The sequence below is a fragment of the Serinus canaria genome, chromosome 10 (genome assembly GCF_022539315.1).
Source record: "Serinus canaria isolate serCan28SL12 chromosome 10, serCan2020, whole genome shotgun sequence".
NCBI lineage: Eukaryota > Metazoa > Chordata > Aves > Passeriformes > Fringillidae > Serinus > Serinus canaria.
In genome coordinates, this window is record NC_066324.1 from 15,936,094 (window position 1) to 15,960,111 (window position 24,018).

At 41.7% G+C, this 24,018-nt stretch overlaps 1 protein-coding gene across 5 annotated transcripts in view; it reads right to left on the bottom strand.

Annotated features, from left to right (window-relative positions):
• Nucleotides 1-555: 555 nt before the first annotated feature.
• Nucleotides 556-24,018, bottom strand: part of RORA (RAR related orphan receptor A) — a 337,214-nt gene continuing 313,751 nt past the window's right edge. For 4 of the 5 annotated variants that reach the window (XM_050978687.1, XM_030228515.2, XM_030228516.2 and 1 more), the window contains 9 exons: nt 20,071-20,156; nt 12,009-12,150; nt 9,920-10,315; nt 6,974-7,095; nt 5,611-5,743; nt 4,844-4,951; nt 3,349-3,459; nt 1,958-2,070; nt 556-720 (listed from right to left, as the gene is read on the bottom strand). In XM_050978687.1, coding sequence (XP_050834644.1) covers nt 556-720; nt 1,958-2,070; nt 3,349-3,459; nt 4,844-4,951; nt 5,611-5,743; nt 6,974-7,095; nt 9,920-10,315; nt 12,009-12,150; nt 20,071-20,156 — 1,376 coding nt within the window. The remainder of the gene's footprint in view (nt 721-1,957; nt 2,071-3,348; nt 3,460-4,843; nt 4,952-5,610; nt 5,744-6,973; nt 7,096-9,919; nt 10,316-12,008; nt 12,151-20,070; nt 20,157-24,018) is intronic. The other variant, XM_050978688.1, reaches the window with a different exon arrangement.

Consider the following 24,018-nt stretch of genomic DNA (forward strand, 5'->3'; position numbering starts at 1 on the left):
TGTAATATATTATAATGCTATTGTTGCTATTGCTATGGACCCTTTTCATGCCGTTCTGTCTACTGGCAAACAGTGGTAGGTGAAAAAAAATCGTCCTTCATGAAACAATGAGCAAGTTGTGCAAACTGATGCTGAAATCTCTGCAATGCACACCAGTCGCTGATTACTAGGTGGACTCTGTTCTGACCAACAAATTGATTGTTCTGTCAAAAGTCTGGGCAGTGAACTACAGGAGAAAACAACCTTCTGACATTAGTACCCTCAGTCTGTGTAAACAGAGGTCAAGGATTGAGAAGTTGAGACAGAAAAAGGGTCCATATTTGTAGGCATAATGGAAATCATATGCATGAGAAAAACAAGTTCAACTTTGTTTCATTGTTTCCCATCCTTCGCCTGACCCCGACCGCCAAGAGATGTGCAGTGTGTTGGCTCCCTAGGTCTGTGCAGGGCCATATAAAGTGTCTTGGTTTTCTTTCTTTTTTTTTTCCTTTTTTTTCCTTTCTTTTGTTTTAATGTTTGTACTTCAGACATTCTAGAAGTGCTTAGGTGATACGTTTACCCATCAATTTGCATTGCTGGCTCAAACTCTGAAGTGAACAACTCCTTGTAAAGTGGAGGAAAATGAAGTCGCACAATGTCTGGGTATATTGCTTTAAATGCCATAAGCTTTTCTGTATGTCGTCCACACAGTGCTCTTAAAGTAGACACTTTGCATATTAACTGTAAAAAAATGAACACAAGTCATATGGTCATACATGGAACCAGGCCTCCCAATCTTGCTGTAAGGATTAAAGCTCTCCCAAACCAAATTATTAACTTAAAAAGGACATTTCAGATGCACAGTCATGGATATTTGCTAGAAGTATTTAAGTAATGGACTCACAGCTATTTTTGAAATAATCTTTTCTAAGTTCGTAGGAAAATGTGGCATTAGGTTTCCTTGCTGGATTGAAAAACAAGTATTTCAGGGCTGGATCTTCACTCATTAAATTATCCTCTTGAAAGAAGGCAATCCCAACTGCTTTTAAATCTACTGTGAATATTATGGAGGGAACTGGCAATGCAATACATTAGACTTATTTACCTTAATTCAAATAAGGTAAAAAATATGTAGATCAAAAATATCATGAGGGTGCTCCCTGAAGTTACTGAGTAAAGTATTTGTATCAAAGCATACAGAAGACTCTTTCTTCTGACAAAGGTATCCAAAGCATACACTGAGAGAAAATTACATAAGCTAGGATTTGAAATTAAGAAAATCTGCAGAGCCTGTGCTGGACCATCCTGCTTCTACTGTAATTAATTCTCTGGTGTGAAACGAAGCAAAGGCTCTACCAGTGCAGAGGTGTAAAAGGAACTATGTCCGCAAGGTAAAAGTAAAGTGCCTACATTTCCCCAGTTCTTCAGATTGACTTCTTATAACATCACACCAGTTTCTCATTTCTGAGAAATTATATGAAGATACTTCAGTAGGTAGTGCCTCTTTTTCCTAAGCATCAGTACTTGGAAGAACTGAGAAAAAGGCTGTGGGGGGAACTTCTCACGGAAGTCGGAAAAACAAGTTTAGCTTGTGTGTTGCATGCTGTAACAACTTAATTGTCATGCAGGCAGCGATTCCACAAATACTAAGGCATGCATGTTGTAGCACTGAAATAGTATTCTGTGTGGCAGGAGTGTTGTGTAGGAGAGCTATCATAAAAACCTTCATCACTTTCCATGAAGTTCCACATAAAAATACTCCCTTTTAGACCATTATCAACCTTGTTCCCTAGAACATCATCATTTCACCTCTTCTAGGTTTAAGTAACAAGGTTCAACTGAGCAGCTCCATTTTAAACAAAGAATTCTGGGTTTATAAATAAATTACTATGTATGAGCTTTTACCCCAGAATCAGGGCAGCGTTGAGATGAAGCCACTGTTTCACAGTCCTGTGACATGGCACAGGATGACCCTTACCTTTGTTAGAATTCCATCTTCTCGGTGGTTCTTCTGTAGGACGTGCTGAAGTGCTAGCTGGATCTTCTGTTGGAGTTTTTCAATTTTTACTTTCTCCTGAAGCCATGAGCGATCTGAATATAAATGGAGTTAAAACTTCCAGTAATGCACACATGGATCACAGCTCACCAGGAAGCACTAAGTGTGTTATAGATTCCTTTTTCCTGTTTGAAGCCTTCCTTCCAATTGTTATATACTTTCATATAGAAAATGGGCTTCAAAATTAACAGGTTTTGAAATATATTTATTACATGCACTTTTAAAAAGCCCTTATTTAGGAGAGTGTGATGCATCTGAGTAAGATCTATTATTCATTTACTAGGAAAACCTGTAAAATGCAGGGTGTTTACAAAATGAGGCTAGCAACTTTTTACTGGGAAATGAATAGATCATATAATGGAGAGGATCTTCTTGCTAAGATCTTACAGAACTTACAGAAAACCAGCAGAACTTCGAGAACTTACAGTGACTGACAGAAAAATCAGATGCAAAGATTCAGCTATTAAAAAAACCAACAGTTGAACTTCCTGGCAGAAAAGCAGTATTAGCTGCCACATTCCTGGTGTGACAGGGCTGTAGGGTTCTGTATCTTGCTAAGACAGAGGGCTAACACACTTCCTGTCAGGCCAACAACATGAGAACATATTTATGACAGACTCAATAAATCCACCATTGCTAACAGAAGTTTCCATCACCACTCCTGAGTCCACTATGCTGCAGTCTGAACTCACAGTTTCCTTCCTCAGGTGTCAGGCCAGGCACAAACTGAATTTCTGCCCCAGTATCTTGTTTCACCTGACCTAAGAAGCCTTTTCAGGACTGGGAGCACACTGTGCACATTCACCTGTGATTATTAACTTATTTTAGCCACAGGCATGGCAGACCCAGCCTGACTTTTGGGGTGACTTGGATGTCTTGCACCATAATTCTCAGTGTCCCCAGTCACACTAAAATGGCACTGCTGGAAATTTTCTGTTGTGCTACAGCTGCAAGTTCACACACATGGAAAGCTGCCTATGGGAGTTCAGTAACTGCCTCTCACCAGGATTGGCTCACAAGGCTCACTCAAATACATTTAGGCCTTTGCAAAAAAGCTGAGTCCGCAAAAAAGCTGAGTCCTCAGCAAGGTGAAAATGTGGAAAATATGGGCTTAGATTAGGATTTCCAATTCAACAAATTGGTTCCTAAATTCATAGTTTTAATGTGTTTATTAAAATAAAAAATTTGGGGAGGAGACACTCAAAAAGGTGATGTTTCCATAACGTCTGATAATCGTAATGTTATCATTAAAAAGGCCTGAAAATAAAAACAACCCCTACCAAATAAATCTAGAGGAAGTCTTAATCTCTTACCTGCTGACATTAAAACAAACGCAGAAAACAAAGCTATCTCATCTTCTGTCAGATGCATAGAACATAAACTTTTTCCAAATTCAAACACAAAGCTAATGAAGTCTTCACAACCTGCCAAAAAGAAGACAAGCTCTTGTTACATTGTTTAAAACTACTTTAGTGCTACAGAGTTATTGATTTATTCTGATGAAGATGAGAAATAGATGTAAAACACTTCAAAGGTGGTCTTCTCCTTAAGGAGTGTGAAGTGATGGCAGTGAGATCTCACTCATCCTTGAGGGTATTACTCCACTCCCACAAGTTCCCAGCTCCCACATCCTGGCAGCCAAGACTCTCCAAGTTTTGCACACTGTATCTTTTCTACACTGGGTTCTCATGGGGTAAATATGGATAAATCTCAAGCCATTTACTTTCAAGCTCAAAATTGCTCTACCTTTGTTTCTGTTCTAAATGGAACTTTGTCATGTCAGTGCGGACTGAAGTTCTGACTTTAAGATGACTGAGCACAGAGAGTGGGGGAAGAGAGGCACACAAGGGACATGCAGGAAGCAAAGGGAGAAGCCAAGGTCTGACTGAACATGGTTCATACAGAAGAGGAACTCTGTCTCCTTCCATCCATTCTCTTGCTCACACAGGTGTTATTCAGGTTACTGCTGCTGTCACACATGCAGGTACAGTCCTTAAAGTGAGCCCTGCTCTGAAGAGCATCACAACCTGAGAGACAAGGGTTTTCCTCAGCCTCCCCAGCCTAAACTTCCGGATACAGCTGGTAACAGATCCAAGCTGTATTTCTTTCTGTATCTGTGAACCCAGAACTATTTGTGCTCTGACCTTGTACCTTGAGGTGTTTTAGAAAGGCAGAGAATACTTCAGTAATTGTCCAGCATTCTCCACTGATGTATTTTCACTGCCTCCCAAGTGGCTTACAGCCCAAATCTATACTCAGTGAATACATCCTTTTAAAATTAGCAAAAATATGTGGGAAAGAAATTTTAAAATTGTATGTACTTTAATTTTAAAAAATGATTTACAGTATTTTACCAGCAAATAACCGGACTTGGCAGATTTTAAAACACCATTGACATCTTCAAAGCAGTAACGTTAGTATATCCCAAATTAGCTTAAAATCTGCTGCCTTTTCCAACAGGATATATAAAACATTACATTAGATATGAAATCTGGGCTTCTCAACAAGTGAGTCCAAACTGCTCTACCCTAATCAAAATGCTGAACTTCAGCACCAACAGTCCTTTAGTGCACAGAGTTAAGCTGTTTTACCTCCTGAAATCAGCTTGGCCTCAAACAGAGCCAGCATGACAGCTTACAAAACAGCAGTTTGAGCTCCAGAACTCTTTTATTTCAATCCTATAGACTGTTTTTTCAAAGCAGCTGTTTTCCCTTGCTTTTCCACCTTATTATTTTTATTCTGGGGATATTTTTGTTTTGTTTTGTTTTTTGTTTTTTTTTTAAGACACAACACTTCACATTTCCTTACCTAAGGACTTGAAAACCTCTGGGCTAGCATACTTGCCATCAAAGTAGACTGTGTTGTTCTGGGAGTCAAAGGCACGGCACATTCTGATGAACACAACCTCTAAAGACCCTAAAACAGAAACAACGGATGTTTGACTAAGGAAGGAGAGCCTTCAGTTGCAAAGAGCAAGTGAGGGTTTAATAACAATGCTCTGCATTCATTGGCAGTTTAGTAGTGTAGTAAGTTGCTGTGGTGTAACAGAGCATAGTTTGGTTTGCTGGTAGAATTACAAGAATTCCCATAAACCCCTTTAGAAGTTTTTGCTAAAGCAACTTAGTTAATGGTAATGAACTTGAGTCATTGAGTAATGAAGTCTCTGAAGCCAAAGCAGCTCATTTATATATATGCTCACCAAGCCTTAACAACTCGGTCCAGTATCTGTAACCTGAATTACTCCTACAATATCTTGCATAGAACAATTTGGATTTTTACCTTGAAATATTCACTATTAGCAATCAAAAAAAAATTAAATCCAATTTTTACATCTTAACACACTCATTGCTCCCTTTATCCATAATGAAAATTTGATAGACTTGAACTCCTTCTCCCCATAATAATTAAGGTGATGTTACTTCAAAAACAGAATATTTGCAAGGTTTTCCATTATTTAATTTTAAATGATCATTGCACTGCATATGAATACATGTGTATGCAACCACTGTATGTTACATGTAACACCTTCCTCAGGCAAAACTAATAGAAGCAGACCTTAAAGCTGACCCACATACCTGCTTTTAAAAGCACAATTTGATCATTTTGACACAGTTCCATAAAGCCATCAATGCGTTTGGCAAATTCCACTACATACTGTATAGCTTCTGTTATTTTGACTGCGCATAACTGCCACATTACCTCCCTTTGCTGTTTGAGAGAGAAGAGAAATTCAAAAATTACTAACCAAGCTTTGGAAAGCTCATTGTCAGAAAGCAAAACTGAGCTAAAGAACACCAAACAACAAAATAGAGTGAGTTCTCTCCAACACTCCTGGCTACAGTCTGCTGATAAGACAAGGGAATTGATCTCAAAACCAGAGCCTCATGTGGATGAGTGACAGTGCAACCACGGAAGACCTCTTCAGTCATGTCAGAAGAGATCCAGCTTGGAGTACTTTTATCATAAGTCAAAAATGTCAAAGTGTAATGATTTTGGTCATTTCAGTGGCAATTTTATTCACTGCATGATAGTAAAATGCCAATTTACACCAGCAAGGAATGATCCTATTTTTCCCTATCAGCTTCTGTATTTTGTACTGAATGCAAATTATCAACCTAGCTCATTTTCAGAAGAATACATATAAAGATGTCCTTATATGAAGATCATCGTGATAAGAACATAAGGAAGGCATGCTAGTAGGCATGAGTTTTTCCAGTGTCAAAAATAATGCAGAATGAAATCACCTAAAGTAGAAAAAATTGTACTCCGAAAGGTTAAATATTTTTCCATAGAAATGAAAAATATGTTCAAAAAACAGTGTGCTTCAGCAGTGCTTCCCAAGGCCATTTTCCAAAAGTAGCCAATTGGTAGCAGCTTGTGGATGGAAGGCATGTTGGAAATAACACTGATTAGATCTTACAATACCCTGGTGGCATGGCAGCACTGTGCTGCTGCTCCACAGGTAAAACCCAAACACTGAGGGACAACTGGAGCATGAATCAGGACTACAGTGAACCCTGAAGGCTGGAAATCTGATGGAGCTCTGTGTTTATAAACTCCAACTAAAGCACAGCATGGAACATCACAAACTTGGTGGCTTTGGCTTTTGTTGTTGTTGATCCAGGACATTACAATTTCAGAGAAGAAAATAATGTGCCAATTAGCATTGAAAAAATTCCTATTATTTCCTATCCTTCTTTATCAGAGACAGATTTTAGGACAATATCTTTGCCTTTTCCTATACCTGTAAAAATCAAAAATGCAAAAGATATCCTTGCCATATTGCTGCTTTTGATTCTAGTGTATTATTTTTTTAAACACACAGAAATATACATTCCTGATAGTAAGGAGAAAGCAGTGAAAAAGTGAATTTTGCAGTGTGTTATGGAAATACCATGCTTTAAAGAAACCATGCCGTATCTTGGCATGCTTTTATACCTTGTTCTGATAGTTCTCAATTTCTTCCTGCAGAAAAGTTTGCCATGTTATCTGCTGTAACTCCTCTCTCAAGTACTGGCAAGTTTCCATGTGTGACTTGGAAATATTCTGTGCAAGATGTTCTAAAAGAAAGAGCAGAAAGCGACACGCGTTAGAAATGCAAAGCTATACCTTCAGACACGAGAAAAGCTCGTATATTTCCGTTGCAACAGGGGGAGGGGAGAGGGTGAGCTGAGGGAGAAAGCTGCTTTCCTTTGAGTTTCCTTGGAACCGGCTTCGGGAGGCGCAGCCATTTAAGGCCCGGGCGGAGGACGCGGCCGCGCCCGCAGCCGCCGGCAGAGGGCGCCGGTGACCCAAAGTTGGGCACCAGCGGCAAAGCGGTGACACGGGGGGACACGGCCGGCGCGGGGGCACATCCATCACCGCACTCCGGGCTCGGAGGGACACCACGGACTACAGCCGCAGGAACCGTGAGAAGAAGCGGGGGCATGGATCCCTCGAGCGAGGGCACACAGCTGTCCGTGGACAAGGCCGTGCTGAACGCAGGACACATCAGGGACGGGACAGAACGGCACTGCCAGGCTGGCAGAGCTGCCAGCGCCAATGCTTTCCAACAGGGAAATACAGTTCTACACTGTCTAGCGTTCTCTCAGGCAGGACTCTGGCTGCATGAGACTGCCTGGGAGGGAAAAGACCCCCTTTTTTTTTTTTCCTACTCTCATAAAATTTAAAAAATATCACAAAAATGCATCTAGTAGAGAATCCAGATGATTAAGATAACACACTAAAAAAAAATCCCTAACACTAGGGGTTGTTTTCCTTCAGCTTTAGAGTATCACCTAGCTTACTGCACATGATTTAAAATTTCCATACAATGTTTACATTCCAAATAGAATTATTTTCTGCGGCTATACTTGATGAAAAGATGCATAAAGCAGATTTACATTTATTAATAAAACCTGGTTCCATAAATGTTTAGGAACACTTTCAAAAGCCTAAACAGAATTTAGATACCCAAGTTCCACTTTTATTTAACTTCCCCTTTCCTACCCTGACCCTTCAGGTGGGCATGTTCTCCTGTTTTAGCATGTGACAAGAAGAGGTCTGGGGACTTGCCTCACACAATTCTGCTTTGTTTGGCCACTGAAAATGAAGGCTCAAACCAAGGGGGAATGGTGGTCACTACAACATGGAGGTATTCTGAGGGACTGCAGTACGGGGTCTTCAGTGAAACTGGCTCTGTTTGGTAATGATCAAACCCAACTCTTCACAAACTGAGCTGCTGGACCAATGTCTGATTAAGATACTGCCTGAAAATTCTTTAACGTACAGATGAAGTAAAAGCAGATTACATGTGCTACCTGGGCAATCAGTAAGGTACAACACAATGTAATTCATACTTTGTCTCCATAGCTTTGATGTATTTCAGAGCAATTTTTTTTTTAACAAGTGTAGAGTTAAAACACTTGTTCTCGGTAGCAGCAGCTGACAGCACGATCCCTGTGCCCTTGCAGGATGCAGGAGGTGAAATATTCCCATGTTATTCACAAACCTCCGCCTCACTTCGGGACTGTATTTCAGCACACACCTAAATATTTTCATTGAACAGCCACACCTTTCTAAATTGAAACCTTCGTCTGGCAGACAAACATTCTTCAAACATTGTTCAGTAATGTTAATGCTGGGCACCCAAACCATGCTGTGCAGGGTTTAAACGAAGCACTATGTAAATAAAGGTAAGCAACAGGACAAACTTTGTTAGGCCAGTGCTCCACACTCAACACTGGGCCTACAAAGGAAAAACCCTCTATTTATTTTTTCTGTGGGTTTAATGTAGATCTTTTTAATACCTTCCATGAGAAAATTAGCAGTCATTTCACTGAGACAAAGCTGGTAGTGCTGCCTTTGTCCTGACATTTTCTTCTCCTTTATACCTATCTGAAATTATTTGAACTGATGCCAGACAATATTTTGGCTGTCAGGACAAATTACATTGTAGAGAGCAGCATTCTGCAACATAAGGACAATAAAAAGCAAGCTTCTTGTGACTTCCTCTCTGCAAAACTTCTCAAAAAAACATAAAATAAACCACACAAAATTTTAATGTGGAATACGTGATTTTTTAAACTATTTTTAGGTTTTCATAATAAAATAATTAGAAAAAAATGTTGCTTCAGCAAGTTTTAACAATCAATTTTAAATGCCTGGCTGCTTACATAGGTAATGGAATCACGAAACCAGTTCTTTGATGTCCTGTTCCACTTTGTTTATAACCAGTGCACACAGCACACTCTAACTCCAGTCTCAGCTGTTGACAAGTCATACTTGTGGAATTCAGCCTATGTGTAATCATTAAGGGAAAAGTTTAAAGTAAAATGTGCTAATTAATGTGGTTGTTAAAAGGCTCTTAGAGAAATTATCACAACTTGCTACATTCAAAAATGTCCTTCAGTATCTGGGGCTAGATCCTCTTCAATAAGTGACAAGAACTGCCCTCAGATTAGCCCAGTGCTTTTCTCAGGTAAAGAGCAGAAGAAAATCAGCCTCATCACTTTTTGTTAGGAGTAACAGTATTGAGGTAATGAAAAAGGAGATAAATTCTTAAAAAATAATCTGCAAATAAAGAAATGCCCTGTTTTCTCATCACTAAAAATTAGCTTCTTCATCAGAATTCCCAGGGTTCTATCACAAGGACTGAAAGCAAAAGCAACACCGGTAGCACTGATCAACCCCAGTCCCCTGGGAGCTTTAGTCCAGAGCAGTAAGGAGTTCCCCATGTGCCCTGGGACAGATCAGGGTATTTACTGTGCACTTCACACAGCAATGCCCATCCATGCCCACAGCTCTACTGAAGCAGCATTCTCACTGTCACCTGCCTACATGTGCCACTTTAATCCAAAGGGTACTGTTAAGACAATTACAATGGAAGCTTTTCTCTCTCATTACCTAATTCTGCCATGGACACAGTTGGAGAGGTCTCCCCATTTGTAAAAGAACAATAAGGGAAGAAGCCCGATGCTGGTGTGTAGTCACATATTGGTTCTGGTTTGATTCCATTAATATCAAGACCCGACTGATCTGGAGAAGGCTGTATGTCTAAGTAGAAGCTGCTAACTGCAGAGTCTGCTTTGCTACCTTCAGGGGTATGCCCATCAATGTAATTACTGAGGTCGTCATGTAGCTCTGTTAACCCATTGGTGGTGATATTGTATGTTGGTGTGAGTGGTTCTGCCTCTCCTGGCTGCTGCTGGTGATCCCGCTGCTGCTGCTGCATTCGGTGTTTCTGCACCTCGGCGTACAGGCTGTCCCTCTGCTTTTTTGACATTCGACCAAACTTTACAGCTGAAATACAGACACACAAGAGATTACATCTCTACACATCCACCACCGCCTTTTAAATGTGAGTCTTTCAACATTACATGGAAGGATACAGCACAAACCCCAAATCTGCAGGATGGACAGACCTAAAAACCACTCCTCAGTTACAGGTACACAGCTGCAGCACCTGCTCTTTAAGAGACTGTATTGACATGCCACTGAAATGGACCATTAAAAGTCACTGGTTTAGCTTAATTCATTAACTTTCCTCTTCTGTGCTGGAAAGATTTTCTCTCGTATGTCCATTGAGGTTGACAGATGCATCTCTTCAGCATTCAAACCCTACCTAGAAAAGTAGAAGCTAAACCAGAACACATTGGCCTGAGACAACAGTCAGTTCCAACCAGCTGGACATTCATGCTTTGGAGTGAACCTGGAGTGTGGTGCCAACATGTGGGGGCTCTCTCAGTCTATCAAGAGCAAGCTTTACTGAGATTGGGACTAAAGCATGTGGGAAGAACCACCAAACCTGCCACCAAAGTGCCGCTGTGACAAGCAAAAATGCTTAGTAGATGAGTAATTGTTAAATTTTGTGCACACCTATGTGTGTGTGTGCACAAAAGTGCATTTGTCTATCTCCACAGCATTACCACAGCTTTGAGAAGCATTAGCTGTAAGCCAGCAGCAAGTGATTTGGGAATTTCTAGGGAATTCTCAAGGATGCAGCATGGGATTTCAGGGACCCGTATCATTGTAAAAGCTTCATCCTTTAGAAAGGCAACTACTGCCTTATGCTTTTCTACAGGAAAGCAAACATGTTGGAAGAAGCAGTTCTTACGTGATCAACCATTTCAGGTTTTTAGTCTCATGGCCAATAAAAAAAAATGAAGACAATGTAATTCAAGAAGTAAATGTAAACTGGGAACAATCTCCTTGATCAGGCCTCATGTACCTAGAGTAATGCGTATGTATTTGTAGAACATGCAGCGCTGCTGTCACTGTGGCAGGGGAAAAGACTGAGTCAGATCTTCAAATGGGTAAGTGGTGGCAGCTCCGTTCCATCTGTGGGGGAGGCGTGCAAGTCTCAGCTGCAAAGCCAGTTCTGACTGAATTACATAAGCAACTGCTTGGCAGAGGCGGGCTTTCATCACTACTCAAGCTGCAATTTTGAGCTTAATATTTAACAGCACTGGAACATCTTTTCTTCCGAATTTTATCTTTGAAAAAACACTGCATTATTTTTTTCTTTGTATTTTTTCCATTATTCATTATACACATATTTAACTTCAGTTGATGCTGGGAAGCATTCTGATCTGTACCCAAACACCAGGCAGTGCTACTCTCAACTACAGGAGGTCACTTAAGTTGGAATGAATATATAGAGGAAGTATTAACATGAGAATAACAAAACTGCATCTTCAAGAAATGACCAGAGACAGAGCTGTTAACTGGGAACTATAATAGGTAAGTAAGAAAAAACATAAATCCAAGAACTTTGTACATGCCCTGATTTCTATATATCTGAGTATACAGCAGCATCTAAAAACATACGGCACACAACACAGAAAAATATGAAGCAACATCTGAAATTCACTCGAGATCTGAACTATCAGCCCAACACACAATTAGCACACAAATGCTGTTTTTGGTTGACCATCCATCAGAGCACACGTTCTGTCAGTGTTTTGCAGCCAGGCCCCGAGCCAGCAGCGCTTACCATCCCGAGACATCCCCACAGCAAGGCATTTCTGTAAGCGACAGTGCTGGCAGCGGTTCCGGCTGGTCCGGTCGATCAGACAGTTCTTCTGCCGAGGACACGAGTACGTGGCATTGCTCTGCTGACTCCTCCTGAAAAAGCCCTGCCATGCCATGGCAAAACACAAGTCAAGGAGCTGTCAACTGATGGAGCAAATAACGACTCTTTATAAGGTAGTGTACTTAACAGAAAAGAAGTTCAAATGCTCCACAGTCAACTAAAGGAAGTTAAAACTAAAGGTTTTGTTGGCTTTTTTCCTCTCTTAGAAATAAACAAAAAACTAGCAAGAAACAGTTCATTAAAAAAACATTGTAACACATAAAGGAATTACACTTTTTATTCACTGATTTTACAGATCCCATATTACATATGGTACACCAGCTCTTTCCAAAATGACATAAAACTAATTATAAACCTTGATTTCCTATCTTTCCTGGGTTGTCACAGTTCTCCAAAATAGGGAGGATTCAACAGCTACCACCCTGTTCTGCTCTCTGGAGCGACAGTGGCAGGCTCTGATGTTCAGCCTTGCCAGAGTGTGTTATGTGTTTAAAAATACACAGCACGATGCTGAACAGTTTCTCCTGCAAAGAACAATTTCTTAACATGTTTTTTATAGACTCACCGAATCATTAAGATGGGAAAAGACCTCTAAGATCATCAAGCCCAAACATGATCCCAGCACCACTGTGTTCACCACTAAACCCCAAGTGCCACATCCACAGGCCTTTTTGAACACTTGCAGGGATAGTGAGTCCACCATTTCTGTGGACAGTCTAATCCAATGCCTGCCCACCCTTTCAGTGAAGATTTTTTTTCCTAATATCCAACTGAAACTCGCCCTACTACACCATGAGGCCATCTTCTTTTGTGCTGTTGCTGGCTCCATGGGAGGAAAGCCTGGCCCCCACCTGGCTCCATCTTCCTATCAGGGAGTTGTAGAAAGTGAGGTGGTCACACCTGAGCCTTCTCTTCACCAGATTAAATAACCTCAGCACCTTCAGCTGTTCCTTATCAGACTTAAAACCACTAACAGACTCATGTTCCAGACCCTTCCACTGCTCTGCTGCCCCTCTCTGGACCTACTCCAGCCCCTCAATGTCACTTGTCATGAGGGGCCCAAAACCAGACACAGCACCTGAGGTGCCTCAGTAGTGCCCAGGACAGAGGGATGGTCACTGCACTGGTGCTGCTGTCACCTACTGCTGCTATTGTGAGTCAGTTTGATGCTGACAGCCCATGTTCTGTGCAGGATTTAGATTCTTAAGGAGGGGAAAAGCTAAAGCACGTCTCATGTATGATCTCTTTCCTGAGTAACCCCATCTCCAAAGCAAGCTGGAGCTGGAAGGCTACACACAGCTACAACTTTATTGTCTCCTCCAGAGAGGTGCATGTCATTAACCACTCTGCAGCTGTTTGCTTTGAAGTCCATTTCATCCTTTTGCCACAGACTGCCCAAACATAAGCTGCTGTGTGTGTAATACCTACTTCACAAGGATTCTGCAGAGATGTAGTCATTCTAAAGAGGCATTTGAGAGCAGTGAGCACACTATTTTAGTTTTATGTTGCCACATAATGGATTAATTAACAGTGCTGGAAAAAACCTTCTTGGAAAGGCTGGGCACCTTTTAATTAAAGCTTGACTTTTACCAATTTGTTATTTACTCAGAGGTTTCATGCTGGAGTCCCTCAGCACACGCACAGATACTTGGTGAAGCAAACAAAGGAAGGACTTCTGCATGACAAGTCTCAAGTATTCAAGTAGCTCCTATCAAAGTGGCTGCAGACAGTAACATGGCAAAACAGTGAGACAAAGCCCCTGCTCAGTCTTAGCAGGAAGGCACCAGTCTTTGTTGGTTACACTCCTTGTATTAAAGCTTTACTAGGGAAACACAGAATATTAGGAAAAAAAAAAAAAAAACCAAACTGAAGATGCTGTCTTTAATTCTGTTTTCCTGTACGTAATTTGTTACCCTTTTTTTCTGGTCTTTGTTTTTATGTGACTGAAGTTTCAACTGCTTTTTTCATGTTTGTCAATAGTTAATTGTCACTCCGACTGGAAGTATTGCACATATTGAGCTCCAACTGAAGGCGTTTCACCCTGTAATAATGATTCAAGCTGAAACACCATGGAAATGTCTACCACTCCAACATACAACTGATCCCTCCAGAGAAACCAACTCTTGGTAAGTAGATAGATTCATTTCCAGTCCTGGGAGCACCATCACCATCTGGAGTCTGTCACTGGTGCAAGTACAAGTGTGTTCACCACTAAACTCCAAGTGCAATGCCATTCACCACAAAAACAGCATTAGGGATTGAGCTGACCAGTGACTGTTCAAGGTTCTGCATCAGTCCCTGAAAATTTCAGTTCGCCAAACACTCTTCTAGTCGCACCGAATGACATGCTCACACATGAGCTGCATGAAACCCTCTGCCACCTCTGAGATTGTGCAAGTCAGCCAAAACAGTATGTGAAACCAACATGTCCCAATAACCTCAAGGATCCATATGTTTTCCTTTAGCTGAGATATATATATGTACAGTGATTCTGAATTGCCACTTCGGCATATTTTATTAAGAATAGCCTTGTCAAGCTGAGGATTATTTTTAGTATTATAATGGAGAAAATACTGGCCTTTTTCCTTTTCCAGATTTTCCCTAGAGACACAGCTGCTCAATACATTTTAGTGTACAATATATCAGCTAAGTTACAGCTTGAAGCTAAATTTCCAGTAGAGCAGAAATGCCTGAACCCAGGCCTTTAAAAGCACTTGCACTTTACAAACCAGAGGTACAGTAAATTGCTTTTAAAAACAAACCCAAGAAAACATCAGCAGTAGGTAAAAGAAAGAAGAAACATTGCCACAAACTTCAAAAGCTAATCTAAACTTGTCCAGAGCTCAGAAACACAGGTATCTGACACGTGGGAGTGAATTGACAATGAAGGTCAAGTGAGGATTTTTTTGTTCCATGGTGCTGTCACTTGTGAGTTTTGTAAGCTTTTGGTGGTCCTTGGGCTTTCACATCACTGTAAGACACGTGGGGAAGCCCCTATTACAAGAGCATTCTCTAAGTACTTACAGTTTCTTTCTAGGCTTTTTCTCTCCTTTATTAAAAGGAGAACACACTATTCTGTTGTTCTATTCCCTCTCTTTTGCCAGAGGCACAGAGCTAGCTATAATTTTTCCATCAGGAAGGAGGAGGTGAATGCATCCTTGGTACACGTGTATAGTTCAAGCCTTATGCAAGCCAGCCCAGGCCACATGCTTTTTATTGCCTGCATGTTTACAACCATTACTTCATGTGACCTAATGGGCCAAGGCAGAGCCACCCCTCCTGATCGAGCACAGAGACAAAGCTGGTGCTGCACTGAAGCAGCCCCGGTGTCAGAGCACTCTGGCCCCATGGCACACCTGGGCCAAGTCTCGGCCCCTCCTGATGGCAGCACAAAGATCCAGCCCCAGCCACTGAGCTGTGCACATTCCCTTTCCTGCAGATGGATCCACTCAGTGCCAGAAGAGCAGAGCACACAACAGGCCACAGCTTGGTCCCTGTGTTTCAGACTCCTGTTTATACCAACACAGTCTATGGGTGTTCGTTCACTGCCATGAAATCAGGTTTGGGGAAAAAAGAGCACAGGAACTTTTCATCTGCAAGTCAGTTGGAATAACAACTTGTTAAAAAGGACTTTGAAATGTAAATAGCAGTTTTTGCAAAGTCTATTAATAGTTTCAGTGACTCCTCTGCTCAGCAGCTCAGCACTGCAGACATTGGTGTCTGAGCTGGCTCCTGAGCCAGCTGTGCTTCCCTAGTGTCCCCAAGAGCACCGCACACGCTCCCTCTGCACCGCGCATGGGCTGAAACACTGAGCTCATGTTTGGTCTTTTGACAAATTTTCATTTAATGAATTGATTCCTACAGTTCATTAACATACCCACTTCCACTTCTGTATACACATATGTCTTAATTAGCTGCTCATTGGCTGTTTAATTACAAGAAAACAGCTGACAGCTGCCTTGCTGCATCCTAATGGCAGACGTTTTGGAATGACTGTATGCGAGCCTGTGACAACAAAGGCTTATTCATAATCCCATGATTTATGGCTAATACTTAAAGACTTCCACGTATCATTAAGTTTTGCAATATTCTGAGCAATTAACAATTAGTTGGGGGGAGTAATTATTTTGCTGTTTTCTTAAGCAAACCAACACAAATTTTCTTCAAAGAAACATCAGAAAAATACACTGTGATACAAAAGACAGGCAAACATTCAAATTGGGTTTTTAACCCTTTTATGACCACCAGCACGTACTTTAGTTGTAAACAAAGGAGACTGCTCTGACAATACTGTTTAATAAACCGTGTTAATAAAGACCAAGACACAGTGTCACTGAAAACAGCAAAACCATTCAGCTTTACATCAGTAATAAAGACAGGAGTGAGCTCGTGTTTGTCAACAAATGAAAGCAAGATGGGCAGGGACAGACACCAGCTATTGTCTCCTGAAGTAAAGAACCCAGACAGTTACAATGAACAAGATCATCTGAGGTCTTAGAAGACACAAGAGACAAAAGCCAGTACTGATAAATCTTCTGATAAGCATCTGAAATGCCCAGAAATGCCCTGCATGAGGGGTTTTGTTAGACCAGTGAGGTAAAGAGAGGGATTGCTACTGCCCTGGTGGGTCAGCTGGGCATGAACTATTGACAGCAAAACCAAGTAACTGCATCTGCAAAATAAATTATATAGTTCATTGTACGACCATGTGGAACTGAATTCAACTTCCAGCTAGGAGAAAAGAACATGGATGTGTACAAACCAGTTTCCTTTCCCAGCATGGTCCTTCCTATAGCATAGAAGGTTGTTAATGGGTTCCCACAGCTAATGGTTGAGTAAAGTGCTCCATACAGATACCAGTTCTGTCAGTAGTGCTCCTGCAACTACCCTCTCTTAAAAAATTTATTTTTAATTTATTTAAAAAAATATTTTAAATTTTATTTGTAATAAGCCACAGAAGACTTCCTAGATAAAGTGTAAAATACAGCCTGGCTAAAGCCTCAAATTTTCAGTTAAGGGGGAGATGCTGAAGGGGTATTAAATTTTACTTTTTAAAAGGCAGATTCAAATTGAGCTAAACAGGCTGAGGGGTCGGGAGCACTCAATGCCTTTGCAAAACACTGCCAGGAACTTCATAAGAACAGCCAGCAACATCATAGCAAGGTAGGAAGTGAAAACTTCCCAAGGAACACTAATGGTTTTTTACTACAAATCTTCAAGTCTAGATATGTGAAATGCAATGTAACAACTCAACCTGGTCAGAACACTTTGAACTCTGTGAAATGTAAGGGCTGCAAAGTGACAGAAGAGCAACAGGATCAGCACCAGTCAATCTGACAAGAGCCGGTCTGTGATTTCATCCCTGATACAGACTAGGTTTTGAAGAAATTGTATTTCTGTTGTTTATCAGTATTTACAGAGAAACATTTAAGTTAACATTAGGATTAAGTAACATTAGTTAAGTTCACACCAAACTGGAATGAAACCAGTCCAAGCTGAAAACACCCCACTTTGCCGTGGCTGTTGCTGCCTGTAGATCATTCTTGACAGGCTTGGCTTGAGGGCAGCAGCACAGCTGTTCCCTCCTGACAGCCACAGCCCTGCTCCTGCCATCTGATGCACGTGGGTGGGTCTGTGGCACCTGTGCAGAACCTCACCGACTTCTCTGGGACTGTGCAGGGCACTGGCTGCAGGAGCCAAAGCACAGGACTGGGAATGAGCTCTCTGTAGCCAGGTACTTTTTACAAAGGAAGCTTTAGCATAACATGAAAAGCAACATAAGCATGCTCAAACCTGCAGTAGTCACAGCCACAGAAAAGCTGGGAAAAGAAAGCCATACCAATCCACACCTGGCTGCTTTGGCAGGAGCCAAGCTATGCCAACCTTTTCACCAGCCAAAATAGTTCTGTTGGGTGAGACTTTGTTGACAGTACTGTGGAAGAGTGTAGCACAAGAATCCAGAGAATCCAGAACCCACAGCCACAGCAGGTAATTTTAAATGCTGCCTAGGCCATGATCATGTCAACTCTTCCTGTGACTTGTGCCCACTAGCAGTACCCCAGGCTGTCACTTGCACACCATCTGGGCTCTGGCATTAAAGAAGACTGAGCTTCTTAAAGGAAGATAACTTGGTTAACTAAGTTAATATTAACTAGCTTTAAAATTCTGTCTGAAATTGTATGGCTACAAAACTTCACTGTGCTCCTTTAGGAGGAGAAAATGCCTTAATCATTCACTGGGCCCCTCTTACTTCTCACCTTCTGCCTTCAAGATTCAGAGGGGTTTCAGTGTGCCTGCTTGCCCTCCCTTCTGCCCTTCTCACCAGCTGACCCTTCTGGTGGAATCCTCAGAAGCAGAGGATTGCACAGAGCTCCAAGAGAACTTGATTTATACAGCACTTGAAGGAAAACCATTTGTTCTAAAACACAGGATACTGCACAAACATTTCTAACTAAGTGCATGAAGATGAAGGAAGGAAAACACAGCTGGCAGCTTCCCTGTCCCTGGGCTCCTGCTCTGCAAGAGCAGGATCTTGTGGGGAGGCCCAGCCAAGATCCAGCACCATGTTAACCCTGCTGTGTCTGCACTGAGGTTTGGAGGTCTCTCTCCCAGGTACTCTGGTCCCAAATCATTTAAAGATTAAAGAGCTCTCAGACCCTGAACACAACTTGATCCTTGACAAGACAGTCAAGCAGCAGAATTCTCAGAACAAATGTCTGCACTTCTCACAGCTGAAATCTGACGAAGACTGCTTAACAACATAAACCTGGAAAAAGCCACCACTTTGTTATCAATGCATTTTTAGTGCATTTCTTGCATTTTCCATAGCAACAGCAGTCAGAAAGGGCAGAAGGTGCTGTTCCCATATCATTCCAAGATTCTTTATTTAGTTTTTTTCCTTCATTGTTACCAATACTGCCACAAGACTGAGAGGATGTGTTAAAGAAAAGACAAAAATCTTCCGGGGAAAAACACAAAAGAAAACCTTATAATGTGAATGCAAGGAAGTTACTTTCTGAAGATGGGTTGTAGTGTCAAGGAGGTCAGGAGAGTAGACTAAAAACTATCAAAATCATCAGTTCTTCACACCTCAAGTATAGATCAAGAGAAAACCTATCAGTATGGGATTGCAACATTCATCTATAAAGAGAACAACAAGCCAGAGCATGCTGTGCATACTCTGTCACCCCAAGCCAGCACAGTAATTCTGCACCAGGGATCAAAAGGAGCAATCATCTTCATTCCTGCCTGGTGTTGGCACTGTCCAGTTTAATTCCTGGTTGTAACAGACATGCTGAACAAAACAGAAATGCTTCTAGTGCAATCCTTGTTCACTTGATTCACCAAAGGTACAACTCCAGGAAAAACTTCAAAGCCTAAACCTTGCACAGCAGTGATTGCACTGCAAGGGACAGGCAGTGGTCTCAGCAAGACCTGAGCATGCTGAACACCAGGAGCACGTGCTACTGTGAAACAACATCTCCCCTGCCAAAGAGAAGAGAATTGTAACTGCAGCAGAGTGCAAAAGAAAAGAGAGGGCAGAGCTCTCACCTATTTCAGCAGAGCTTCACAGCAATTTACAGAGCAAAACCAGACAGGGAGATTTAAAAAAGTCAGACTTGTCCTCCCTCAGCTGAATGCACTGAATGCTCTTGGTGCTGTGCTTGAAGCAGATTATCTCTCTATGCATTGTCACTCTTCTGTTTATGCAGAGAGTGACAATGCATAGCACACCTAGCACAACTGTGTGATCTGGAGGATTGTCCTAAAATCTGCAGCAGTGTAACTGTGTGTATGTCATGGAAACATCCTGTTTAAAGACCAAATAAAACCAGTACTTCAGAATCCCCAACTATTTTATATTCAACTTAGGAGCAATGCTTGCTCATTAAAAAAGGAAGGAAAATTATCACTATCAAAAGGCTAAATGCTTCCTTTCAGACTTAATATTTTAGAAGCTTACCTTGCAGCCTTCACATGTAATGACACCATAATGGATTCCTGATGATTTGTCTCCACAGATCTTGCATGGAATAATTTCAATTTGAGCTGCAACAGAAGCACGCAACCAGTTAATTACATTTTCTTTTAAACACCTTATAAAAGCATTCCCTGATCAGCATTTGTACAGTGAAAACTAATAACCTGCTAAACATTATACTGCATTAACTATTCATTGCTGAACTGCAAGGATCCCCTAGAGCTTTGGACTAAATTATGGCTGCTCGTTATATAATAGCTTTTGGGTTATTAAAATGGGTCATTTGAGAAGGTGTTTAAGGACCCACAAGAAGGCTAGAATCAGCATTTCAAAGCCAAAAAGAACAGGAGAGTTCACATTTTGGCCAAACAGCTAAGATGACACTAGAAAGGTTTCTTCCAACTGTATTCATCCAAGACCATAGCAGGTGATGTTAAAGCTTGCCCTGCCTGGAAGCAAATGCACCACGTCCAGCACAGCCACCAACATCCACCCAGCTCACAGGACTGGCCAACCCTAAGGAGAAGTCACAAGGTGAAAAGCAACCCCATTGTACATGAGCAGTCTGAAACTCACCTATCTGAACAGAAGGGGAATTACTGGTACCTATTTGTGTGTTATCTACCACAGAGCAAACAAGGCAGGAAAACACAGCAGCACTCAGTTTACTGAAACCAGAGGAGCAGGCACAGTCTGGAAAATGCCATTCAGTTATAAGGCATGAAAGCATCAATGTGGTTTCACTCATCAGTGCTTCAGGGATCCAACAACAGCAGAGCACACATCACACGTGTTTGGGGGTGCCCACAAACACCACCACACACAGGTGGGTGACTGAAATCCCAGGAAAGCCCCTGCTCTGCCACACTGTGTTAGGATGAAGCTGCATCAGAGTTCTCGACAGGGCTTAGTGGAACAGTACAAGTGCAACTCTTGCTGTGTCTGTAGCTGTGACACATTAACAAGTGCTGTTCACCTCCTTGAGGAGCTCAAATCCATTCACAAGATGCCTGACTGCTCAAGAGAGCTTCTCTTTCATCCAATTTACAGTTATCCAGTCTGTGACAACATACAAAATCACATCTAATACTGCTGTCTTACAATGCACTGGCTTAACTTCAGTTCTACTGTGCTCTCAAAGGGTCATGTCCACACTAAAAACATTTCATTCTGCATGCCACTGAATCCCTAACTGGCTGCTTATAATTAATCAAGAGTCATCTTGCAGTGCTACTGTGTGCTCCATTCCACTGCAGCACGACACAGCTCAGGATCTGGCCCAAAGCAAAGGATCATTATAAGGAAGAAGCCTAGAGGACTTGCAGCACAGCTTTAGCACCGACTGTGCTAAAATATCCTTTCAAAATATTCTCCAGGTGACACCAAATGCAACCATGGGGCAGCTGAGCAGCACCCAGATGGGACCTATTTGCTCCTGGGAAGCCAAGAGCAGCTAAAATACTCTGCTGGGGAAGGCTACAGGGCTTTGGCCAGGCTGTTCTGTATCAGCAGCTTTCCAAGCAGTCCCACACAGCAGGACACCACTGGTTCCTGCTTCCATCACAAGGACCTTGGTATTCCTGACCTTCAAACCCCACCATCCCTGCAGCAACAAAACAACAGGCTGAAATTAGGAAGTCTATTTAGGACACTTAAGGAAGGAAATACTTCTTCCCCAAAAATGGTTTTAATTTCACTTTGCTTTCAGCTAACACATTAAACACAATGGAGCAGGAAGTGAACTAATAAAAGGGAAAAAATAATGTGTGTGCTGTTTCATTAATGTGCTACATTAATTATTACTGGAGCCTCCTATGTTTATGAGCTTGTGGCAGAAAAGGTGGCATAATCCCCTCCCTTCACATCAGCAAATTGGAGAACAGACTGAAATTCACAGAAACTCAGAATTTGTATCATGTGCAGTTCAAATTCAGAGAGCAATCCTGTGGGCAAATTCCAGAATAGCTCTACCAAATCCCAGTTGTGCCTTTTCAACATATGATTATTTTTCTCCTGTGCTGCAGTGAATCAGCAGCCTTCTGCAGCTCCTTGGACAGGGTAGTGACAAGGCTTATCTCCACAGCTACATGGCAATGTATTTTTTACATTTCACTTTTATATACATAATTACTGCCTTATTTTGAATAGGTATGATATAATTGGATCTAGTTTATCTACAATCTCCAGCATCTTAGTTAAATCACCCATGAAGCCTGTCTATGCAATCCCTATTTCTTAAGCAACAGGACATTTGCAGAGCGTTTCTGAAGGAATGTAACATGCCTTCAAAGTGATGGCCTACAGCTAGGTTAGTAATAGTCTAAAAGGTGCCATAATTAGTCCCAAATGCATTTTCCAGGGTGCTTTACTGGTATAAGAGAATCTCCACAGATTCACAGGCTCCAGCTGTGCCAGCATTTGCCCAATGTCATTTTTATGAGCTCTGGCACCAAATCAGGTATAGTTTTAGAACTCCTGATTCCCTCAAATTTACATCTTCAAGGTACTTACTTTCAATTAGGCGCAGAGCATTTAAAACTGCAACTTGGTGCTGCACTCAGAGATGCAGGACAATGGGATGAATCTCAGAAGCACAGATCGCTGGGGACTGCCACAACCAATTGTAGTACAAATTAATGCACAGAGAGATCAGATCAATTACTGCTCCACGTGGTGCCTGTGCAAATCAACTCATTGAAATGGAACCCCTGTTGCAGGTTCATACACTCCCCATACAGCATGAAAGGACTTAAGATACTTTAAACTTACTAAATGCAAATTGCCTGTGCCAAGATTATGCATTTTTTCTTACAAGGGTGAAAATATTTTCCCCACTTTTAACTTTGACATGCAAATATGTACTTGCTAAAATCTTGTTCTTATGCAAACAAGGCAGGTGGGAAATATTTTTACATGTCAAGAATATGTTCCGACTTGGTTTCTCACATTCCCAGAGTTACTTAAAGCTTCCTACTGTGCTCAAATTAATTGTACCTGTTCTCTGCTTACGTTTATTTATATGGTATATTTTTCAAGATTACATAAAATACTCTAATTCATGCTTTAGACTAGAATTAGCCTAAATTACAGTTTACAATTTCTGTCTCCTGGGGTGGTGCTCAGGCTGATTCAGGCTGGTTCATGCATGAGCAAATTATTTCTTAAATATGAACTGCAGAAAAAAATAAACTCTTGTGGTTGCTTAGGAACTGCCACAGATACCCAGGTGACAGATGTAGTTTGTACTCCCAGATTAAAGGCCTAAGACTCTTTCACACCCTGAAATAACAGTGCTCCACAATCCTACCAATGCTGTCCTGTGCCAAAGGCAGCAAAGAGGAGTAATAAAAGCACAAACAAACCACCAAGAGCAACAAATGGAAGCTGGAGCACCAAGACCCACCACCAAACAAGATGCTCTGAAAGGGATCCTGAGAGAAAGAAGGGACCTTCCAAGGGCTGGAAGCAGCAGTCCCCACAAACTGGTGTCAAACAAGCTCATCTCTGCAGCAGAGGAGAGGCTCCTGTGCCATCCACCAGCACCCCTCAGTTCAAGTGCCTTCACTTGGAGCTGTTCCTGTCACCAGACTGCCTGGGAACTGCTGCAATGTCAGATGAGCTTCCAGAAAAAGGAGTGTGGACCCCCATCTGCTCAAAATGAGACTGAACAGGAACTTGAGCCCAAGTATTACAACCCCAGTGGTTTTCCCCCTGAGCATTTATTCTTCCTCCATCCACTGTGTCTTCACACAGCAACTGTGTGAGGTAGCTCTGGTATGCTTAAATAACACCACTGCCTCCACCTAATTCCTAGGGAACATGCCAGCAGCCAGCCAGTGGGAGCACACAATGACACCTTCTGCTGGAACAGGAGAATGTGCCTTACTCCCTACTGCTCCAGGGGAGCTTGTTCCCCAAACCTGAAACAGT